Raw genomic sequence first — 9,662 nt, forward strand, 5'->3', positions numbered from 1 at the left:
TGAAATCCCCCTGATCTTTCTCTTCTCCAGACTGAATAGTCCCAGTTCTCTCAACCTCTCCTTGCAGGGTGCTCCTGTCACTTTGTCACCTTCGTGGTTCTTCACTGGACTCTCTGCAGGATGACCAGGTGTCTCTTGTACTGAGTAGGAGACTTCTGTCTCTTTCTTCCTCCTAACCTACTTCTATCACATTCTCTGCTAACCTTTCTGGAATAAGGTGAATAAAAAGGGATTTTCTTCTTACAGTTAATATGGCTTAGCTAATATATTAAATACCAGAAAAATTTAGCAAGAACTTAAGTTAACTCTGCATCTCTGGTCATATCAAAACTTAAACATTTAGGTCAGTTTCATGTTAGCCGAGAAGATATGGTAACAGTGGTGCCTTCCTAAATTGCAATTTTGACTGATCGTGGGATCCCAGAACTGTGGGAATTGGAAGGGATCTGCCAGTCCAGCTCCCCTACTAAAGCAGGTTCCCTGCAGCCAGGTGGACTCAGAATATCTCCAGTGAAGGAGACTCTCCCACCCCTCTGGGCAGCTTTTTCCAGTGCTATTTAACACTCAAAGTAAAAAAGCTTTTCCTCGTGCTCCTGTGGAACTGCCCGTGTTCCAGTTTGTACCCGCTGCCTCTTGTCCTGTTGCTGGGCACCACCGAAAAGAGCCTGGCCTCATCATCTGGACTACTGGCCATTAAATATTTAATATTTTATATTAAAAATTCTGCAGTGCAGAAAATCTGTTCAAACTAGTGGCACTTGGTCGTAGGGAGTCCACCTCGCTTGTCTCTCCCCCTCCCCCCCCCCAGGTCTTCTCCTCTCCAGGCTGAGCAGTTCTAGCTCTCTTTCCTCATAAAGGAGATGCTCCGTGCCCCGCTAAGCAGTGCTTGAATATTACTTGCTTTTATTAAAACAACACAAATACCTAATCTTCTATTTTCAGTGTAGAGAGAACCTTCTTAGCTTAAGCAGGACAAATTTGAAGTACTGTGCATTTCCAAGAACTGTGGCTCCCTGGCTACTTGTAGCTAAGGCTCACTTGAAAAATTCGTCAGTGGCTCCAGCCTTGTGGCTCCAAAGTTCATCAGCTCTAATTCCACGTTCCCGCTTTTTGGTCGTGCTTGTGCTCTGCCGCTGAAACCTGCCCCGCTAGAGACTTACCATCACTGGGCTGACAGCTTCTGAGCTCATCCGTCCAGTGGCTGAGAGAGCATTGCTGCTCTGGGCACGGCGCGTTCTTGCTTCCAACGCTTGGTGTTCCTTCCTTCCTTCTCAGATCCGGGAGCTGGTTCCTGAGTCCCAGGCCTACATGGATCTGTTGGCTTTTGAACGCAAACTGGACCAGACCATTATGCGGAAGCGCGTGGATATTCAGGAAGCGCTGAAGAGGCCAATGAAGGTATGTCAGAAAAAGGCTTGACTGATGTAAGGGGGAGCGATGTGGTGCAGTGAACTTTCCATAAAGGCCCTGTTAACAGAGGCAGTTTGATATGAATTGCATGGAGCTCCTAAGAATAAGCAGCTGGGAAGCAATGTGTATGGAAAAATGGTGGAGCACATTTTGCGGGTATTACCAGCTATAACTTCTGAAAGTCTTTAATAAATGGAATATAGCTTATGAAAAGAAATTCTGTTTGAAAAACTTTGTATTAGAATGACTAGAAAGGGGAATGGAAGAGTTTAGAGTGGTATAACAAGGAAATACTTGGTGTTCCATGTTAGTTTTCAGTCAGAATCTAAAACTGTGGAATGACAAAACATACGATGGGGAGAATTACTCATGGAAAAATGCTAAAGATCTTACAGAAATACATGCATTTAAAATGCATATATTTAAAATTTAATATGCCTATAAAAGCATGATTCATGTAAGAAAAGGATAAGTGAATTTTTTTAGGATTTCTACCAGATCAAGTTAGCACTTCCCCATCATTTTTTCCTACTGAAATGATACTTTTGTCAGTTTTCCAATGCTGTTTCACTGAATCACAGAAAACATTGGGTTAAGGTGGAGCAGTGGAATGCATCTAGTTCAACTTCCTTCTCAAGGCCCCACTGAGGTCTGAAGATCTTGAAGGGTGGAAGCTTCACCGCCTCTTTAGAGCCACAGACTTGGAGCCTAACGTTGGCTTTGGGTTTTTCTCCATGTTGGAAGACTGGTTATTTTGGAGAAGGTTTTGAGGGAGGTGGTTCAAACGCTGTTGAATGAAGGCAGTGCATAGAGTGCACGGAGCCTGTCTCTGTTTCCTTCATCTGCTGTGAAGAGCTGCGCTGTTGAAGCGGGTGACATCTGTGGTGTTACTCAGAAGCAAGGCGGCCGCGATTCTCCCTGAGGCTGGTTGGGGCGCAGGGTGGAGGCATGAGCCACCTGCCAGCTCGCTTCACCACGGTCAGCAGCCCCAGCAGCCAATTCTTCCAGTCCTGCAGCTGTTTACAACAAGTTCGCAGCACTTGTGCGAAGCTGCAGTTCCTCAGACTAAGTAATTCACTCCCAGGTTCTCCGTTTTTACGTTCAGAAAGAGCCTGCGTGTCTGAATACAGTCAGAGTCTAACTGCCTCTCCCTGGTTTTGTAGATTTAGATTATTTGCCTGTTTTCAAGTTTTGAGATGATTGAGGAATTGTTATCAGGTTGTTGGCAGAAAGGAACTTGCAGTGTTCATGAAATGCTGATGTTTCTATGCTGTTCAGCATTCTTTCTGGCAAGTTTTTTTGGTTGTTTTAGTTGTTTCTGCTCCCAGTGACTTGTGTCCACAGCACTTCATATCTGAGCTTTGCCAGTCAATCATTCTAAGGAACTTAGATTGTTCTTTCTGCTGGGCTCTACATCTAGAGCATCCAAGAGATACTCTTAGGGGACAAATACTTTGCCGAGATTTTTGCATCGTACTCTGCCTGCTGCCATTGAGCTCTTTGAATCAAGCCTGCACTCATTTAAATCAACAAATGCTGCAGGTGTCATTTACCCCAGTTTGAGCAAAGTTTTTAATTGATTCCTGATGGGAAGTTAAGGAGAAAGAGGTAGGGATTGCAAAATAATAGTAATAAAAATTAAGATGACGGAGAGCAGTGACAGCTCTAATACTTGTTAGCTGTTCAGCGTTCCCATCTGTACCTTGAGACTCTGGTGCACGGGCAGAATCTATCTGATGTCATTGTCTTGTGCCTCGTGTGTGCAAATATAGAGGGGAATTTGGAAGGGCTTCACCAGGGTGTCTGTGAGAGGTTCTGATGGGATATACCCCATCCCTGTCAGAAAAGCTGCACCTGGGTGAGTAACTGGCTGAAGCAGGGAATATCGAGAATAACGGTGTTCCACTGGAATGGTAATTGTTGGTCTGCCTTAAGGCCAGTTTATTTAATCTTTAAAATTTGGGACCAAGATTTGCAGTGTCTTCACGGCTGTCTTCAATGTCAGAATTTGGGAGGCTAGTTCTGAAATTCAGAGGTGAAATTTGCTGATGACTCTAATTTGGGAGACATTGTCATGCTGAAGAAAAAGTTCTGGAAGGCGTGTTGTGCATGAAGGAGTTCTGCTATGAAATAGTTGTCAATTGATTTCGAACATCGTTAAAAGCAAGGTTAATTATTTTGATAATAAAAATCTTGTACTTAATGTGATGTGGACTAAGTGGGGGAAAAAAAGCTGTCGGTGCTCCATCCATGGAGGTGTCCAAGGCTGTGGATGGACTTTGGGCAGCCTGAGCTGGTGGGCCTGCAGGAGGGGTTGTGATCTTTAAGGTCCATTCCAACCCAAGTCCTTCTGTGATTCTGTGGGAAGGTGACCAAGTAATGGTTAGGTTTGAAATTAGAAAGAGGTTGTAGAGAAGCAAAATTTCTGTAAGTCAAGAAGGACAAAGACCTTGTTTATTAAATTATGTGTTCATGAGTTTCTGTATGGCACTACGTGGTACAGGCACATGAGATGTGGACTTCTGTGTTGCTACCAGCTCAGAGATCCCATGGCTCAGTGGGGTACTCCATTGAGAACTACTGACGCTTTTGAGAAGATATCTTAAATCTCTGCATGGGCAGTGTCTGTGCAGGCCATTTGCAGAAATGTTGTAGGCGAAACGGAATCTATGACAGCTTCAATTTAAACAAACAATGTACTGAGTTTTTCTTTTTAGAAATCTTATCTTTAGTTGAGACATTTGTGACATTTTCAATTAAAATAAAAAGCCAAATAGCTTACAGCTTCCCTAGTGTGAGGAGATCAGTCTGGGCAGAGGTATGTCCTCTGGTTGGTAGGCGATCATGGATTGGGAGTGTCGACTTACAGTTGCGTTTGTCGTACTGTCCTTACCCTTCACGTGTACGTGGATCTTGCAGTCCCTTGACCTTTGAGGTCACCTCAGTCAGCAGGCTGTGGATGGAGCTGCGTCCTTCTGAGCATTCGTGGGTTTGGTCCTAGCAGGCCCAGTTGCTTTTCTTTCTGGGAATTCTTATGCGTTGTTATTGAGAGGACTGCGTTGGCAGTGGTGCCACACCAGTGTGTTACTGGGTTCCTGATTGGCTTCCCAGCAGAATAATTACATGCTATCTGAAATTGTGCCAGCAGCCTTACCATACTATACTGCTTGTAAGTAGTTAGGGCTGAATTGAGCCACTGGGTAAAAGGCTTATGATTTTCAACATGAGCAGGCAAAATGTGCTTGCAGTGCACTGTATCTCTGGCAGATCTGACTGTATTCTGCAGGTCAGGTCTAGAGTTGCTGATTGTGACAACTGTGATGGCTGATACCTGATGGCAGTAAACTCCATAAACTGCTTTTAAGGATCGAGGCCCAGCTGCAGAAAGGGAGACTGGTATTTGCTATTGTCCTAAGGGTTGCTTGGCTTGGTAGATCTGTTATAGGGAGGGCAGGGGCGTGAAGGGAGAGAACGTGTCATCTGGAATGCGGGTTGGTGGGGCAGGAAGGATGGGAGACTGCCTCAATAAGAAGGAAGTCTGAAGCACGAGCAGAAATTTGGAGACTTGAGAGAGAAAGCAATGGCACAAAGCTGGATCTTAGAGATTTAAAAAAAAAAAAAGAGAATTCTGTGTCTCCCTGAGAAATTAACCTACAGAGTTTTCTACAGCCAGAAGTTACTGAGAGTTGCTGGACTAAGGGTAAGCCTAAAGAAATGAAGCATCACCAAGGACAATTTAGCAGAGAAAACAGCTTACAAACACTTCAGATCTTTTAAAAAAAGTTATATTTAAACTCCAACAAATGTGAGCTTTCTTTCTTTGTGCTCTCTTATTCTGCTTCTGATGAAGAATTTTCTGAAGATTTAAAGCCCCTTTTGTACTGGAATCCTGCTGCAGTTGCTCTGTTTCCATAGGTACTTATGAGTCAGGAGCAAGGATATTTCTGTGTGTTTCATGGGTGATAATCGCTGCCTTAATAGTGCTATAACTTCTTGGTACCTTTTGGATCAATCTCTAAAGACAGTCTGTTTTGCTTATCAGTTTGGATAAAGTCTTCCTCTAGCAGAGATTAAAGGCTCAGCTTTCACCATACTCAGATGTCAGTAATACCTGCAGCTTTAAAGACAGTCATTGCTTAGGATTTTTATTAATTGTTTTAATTTCTGATGTCAGTGTATCAGAAGAGGGCTGACTTGTAGTGGTTACTGCGAGGAGAAAGGCAACTCACTGTGTAGTATTAAGGACAGTAAATCAGAGAGCGGTGTAGGAGAAACACATGATATGCAGACTGGCTTTGACTGGGCAGGGAAAGTACAGGGACCAGCAGGAGGCCATTCCTGAAATGTAAACTGCATCTGGTTTGTGTGTGAATTGCAAGAAAAAGACATATCTTAAGGGTTTAGCAGAGGGAAACAGGAAAGTATGAAGGAGAGATCTCGTGTATTTCACAGTGGAATTAGTCATTGTTATTAACTCAGTTTTAGGTGGACTGTACAAGGAAGCTGGAAACTGAAAGCTAGGAGAAAGAAAGACATCTAAAATATTCAGATGTGAACAAGATCACCTCTTACAAAATATTATCTTAGTGATGATGTGTCAGATTCTGGAGGAAACAGACACAGTTCCTACTTGTATATGGGCAAATATGAGGAGAGAAGAAGTTGCCAGGGTAAAAAGAAGAATGGGGATAATGCCATTGGAAATCAAAAGGAGAATGAAACTGAAACATCACTAGAGACCAGAGGTACAGGATCTGCAGCCTCCTGTCTTCCTCTGCTTACAACGTATTCATATACATGCAAATTCTCTAGTGAAAGTCTTTCCTGTGGCTGCCGTGAGACCTGGACTTAACCTAGATATATCCTTCTCTCCTTTTGTGCAACAGCAAAAGCGGAAGCTGAGACTTTATATCTCCAACACATTTAATCCTGCAAAATCTGACGCTGATGACTCCGACGGCAGCATCGCATCGTGGGAGCTTCGAGTGGAGGGGAAGCTCCTGGATGACGTATGGCTTACTTGTTCTTCAGTGGGGCCAGCAAACAGAGGTTGTCCTGTAGGGTGATGGGCTTCACTGGGAACATTCAGTCAGTCGAGGTATCACTAAATGGCAGCGTTGGCTTATTGCTGCTGGGAAAGCAGTATGTCCAGCAACAGGGAGGGATACACTGTAAAGGCAGTGTTGTGGAGGGCAGCAGGAAACAGAGCAGCCTTAAGGACAGAACAGGTAGGAGGATATAGAAAGAGTGCTGCCTCAAAGATATGACAGGATCCAGGCCATAAGAGGGGTGACAAGGCAGACCTGCAGCAGGCCACTGCGTCTTATGAGGAGTAGGACAGCGAGAAGAGCATTTTTCCACTTCTTGGGGCGTGCAAGAGGATGTATGGATGGTCAGAGCAAGGATGGAAGAAAAGCTTTGTTGACTGAAGCAATCAGAAACATGTGGTGGTTTTTTGCTTTCGTATGTGAATGCTGGGCTTTCCCAGTCAGGGTCTCAGGTATTTACTAGGCTTCACAAGCTAAGTATTTCATAAGATAAACAGATGGAGAAAGCAAACATTCAGTGTGTGTCTATCTGGAGATAAGTGTGTGAATCAGAATTCTGCTAGAAAATAAAGGGTAAACAAACTGCAGCATCTGGAATCTGAAACTAGACAAATTCAGATTAGAAACTAGAGTGTATGATTGTATGGGAAGTGCTGAATCATGGCCTGAACCTCTGATTGATCACCTGAGGTGAGCACTGAGTCAGGCAGAGGAGCACAGGTGAAGGCAATGCAGCTGTGCTGCTGGAAGGGGTGCAGCCAGGCTACAGCCCTCCTAGACCTGTTTAAGAGCTGGCTACCAGTGGGGAAGGATCTCGTCTGGAGATCTGCTCTGCTGGAGTTTTGTAAGTGAGCCCAGGATACGGGTAAGCTTTCTATCTATTCTCTTTTTGTTATCATAATCTGCTTTGCCTGACTCTCTTGTTTATTTTGTAATTATAACATCTTAATATTCACTGATTATAGAAATTATAGAATTTTAATAACAAAAGAAGAAAACTTTGTTATTGGAAAAAAATTTGCCCATTTTTATCATGGCATCTCAGTTACTGGCAAATTTTAAATTGAAGGAGGGTGTACTTCCAAGTAACTTCCAGTAAATAAGAATAAAGTCATTGAAACCTCAGCTGGGGTGCTGCAGTATCTAAAGGGGATTGTAAGAAGGAAGGGGAAAGACTCTTTAGCAAGGTCTGCTGTGATGGCGCAAGGGGAAATGGTGTCAAACTAAAGGAGGGGAGGTTAAGGCTGGATATTAGGAAGAAGTTGTTTGCAGTAGGGGTGGTGAGGCACTGGCACAGGCTGCACAGAGGGGAAGTGGGTGCCCCATCCCTGGAGATGTTTGAGGTTAGGCTGGATGGGTCTCTGAGCACCTGGTGGAGCTGTAGGTGACTCTGTTCACAGCAGGAAAGTTGAACCTGATGGCCTTCAGAGGTCCCTTCCAACTCAAGTGATTCTATGATTGAAAGAAGCACTGTGGAGTGTATTGCCCAGAAAGTGAGATAGACCTCCCAGCTTTTTAATTAGACAATATGAACTGTAGAGCAAACAGCAAATACTACTGATTAGATGAAGAGGCAAAATGTAAAAGGAGACACTTAGCGTATGACTAATCTGTAAGACTTGCTGCTGTTTGAGAATTTAGACAAAGAATTTGGCATTTATGGAAAAAAATACAAACATAAAAGGGATGCAGTGACCTTGTTCACAGTCAAGGAAGACTTTTCCCTTGCTGTACTGTTCTACCACTGCTGGATTTTGGCACGTTTCTCTGCATTTGTCAGAGGGGAAACTCGATTAGACCGGGCGAAATTGTGATCTGTATGAGAAGAGAGCCTGAGAAGAAAGCACGTAACACAGGCTACTACATGCAGTCTGAAACATTTGTTTCTTCTGGTTATACAGCTCAGCAAACAGAAACGGAAGTTTTCATCTTTTTTTAAGAGTTTAGTCATTGAACTGGACAAAGATCTCTACGGACCTGACAACCATCTTGTGGAGGTAGGAAGTTCATGCGCCTCTGCATTCATACTCTGTGCTAACACAGACAAACAGCTACGTGCCCGTTACCTACCTTGTTTAAGTTACATCGAGTTTATTATCTCATGGTGTTTTCAGAAGCTTCAAAATATCGTTCTTTTTTGGAGTGCTTACTAACAGAATCTATGCAGTTTGAAATCACAGGTGTAGTGGTGATGTGGTTTGCCTCTAAGAATTCGTGTAATGAAAAAGAAGTGTGCACACTTCTGACAAGTGAAGCATACTAGCATCCAAGCAGGTTGTGAGCTGAAACAGCCTTGTGAGGGCAGAGCAAGAAACGATGTGGGGTTTTTGGTTTGGTTTTTAATCACAAGATTTCCAGGGCTTACTGCTTGTCTTATTTTTGCTTGGAGCGCTGTGCAAGGTGCTCCATTGATGGGCGCACAGAATTTTCTGCATCAGTGGGGAAAAAAAGGCTGACCGCGTTAATTGGCTTTATTGATTGATTGATTTTTGTTTTTGGCAGTGGCACAGAACTCCCACAACTCAGGAGACTGATGGCTTCCAGGTGAAAAGACCTGGTGATGTCAGTGTGCGGTGCACGCTACTCCTCATGTTGGATTACCAGGTCAGTGTGTGCTTTTGTCATGGAAAATGCACCGTTGGGGCATGCTGCAGCAGAGTAAATTCATCCCATCACGTTCATCAAGAAATAATTAATGTGGACTCGGAATGTCATGTTGACCAAAGAGATTATAGTTATACTGAACTGCCAGATTAGGGAAAATATTAAGAGAGCTCATCAAATGAGTTTCTATTATCATCTGGCAAAAAACTCATCTTGGCATGATGATGATTACTATCACCTGCAGAAAGAATATATGTTGCCTCTTCAGACTTCTTGCTAAATAGTGAGGTGAGATGCCCATGAAGAGGAGGTTTCCTGTATGCTATGTTTCAAAGGAATGGCTCTTGCTGGAGGTACCTGAGCAGCAGAGCAGACTGCACAGCTTTCTGAGGTTATTACATTTGTGTTACGCTGTCATTCTAATCTGGCATAAAACATTGCCCTGAGTGGGACAGACCTGTCATTGCACTGTTTCAGCATTCCTGATTCCTCTCTTTTATTAGTAATACCTTCTATACTGGAAATGTCTGTACTGCACACAGACATAAGATAAGAGATCTTCACTTCAGAGCTAGCAAAGCTTACTTCCAAATTAGTTTC

The 9,662-nt window shown here is 43.5% G+C and overlaps 1 protein-coding gene across 6 annotated transcripts in view; it reads left to right on the plus strand.

Annotated features, from left to right (window-relative positions):
- The window catches only part of SMARCD3 (SWI/SNF related, matrix associated, actin dependent regulator of chromatin, subfamily d, member 3), an 82,550-nt gene that overhangs the window by 49,374 nt on the left and 23,514 nt on the right, over positions 1 to 9,662 (plus strand). For all 6 annotated transcript variants that reach the window (XM_042811155.1, XM_042811156.1, XM_042811154.1 and 3 more), the window contains 4 exons: positions 1,276 to 1,398; positions 6,297 to 6,419; positions 8,360 to 8,455; positions 8,961 to 9,062. In XM_042811155.1, the coding sequence (XP_042667089.1) occupies positions 1,276 to 1,398; positions 6,297 to 6,419; positions 8,360 to 8,455; positions 8,961 to 9,062 (444 nt within the window). The remainder of the gene's footprint in view (positions 1 to 1,275; positions 1,399 to 6,296; positions 6,420 to 8,359; positions 8,456 to 8,960; positions 9,063 to 9,662) is intronic.

This window comes from Centrocercus urophasianus, unplaced genomic scaffold (genome assembly GCF_019232065.1).
Source record: "Centrocercus urophasianus isolate 14NV4802_14NV808 unplaced genomic scaffold, USGS_Curo_1.0 seq_1208, whole genome shotgun sequence".
NCBI classification, from domain to species: Eukaryota; Metazoa; Chordata; class Aves; order Galliformes; family Phasianidae; genus Centrocercus; species Centrocercus urophasianus.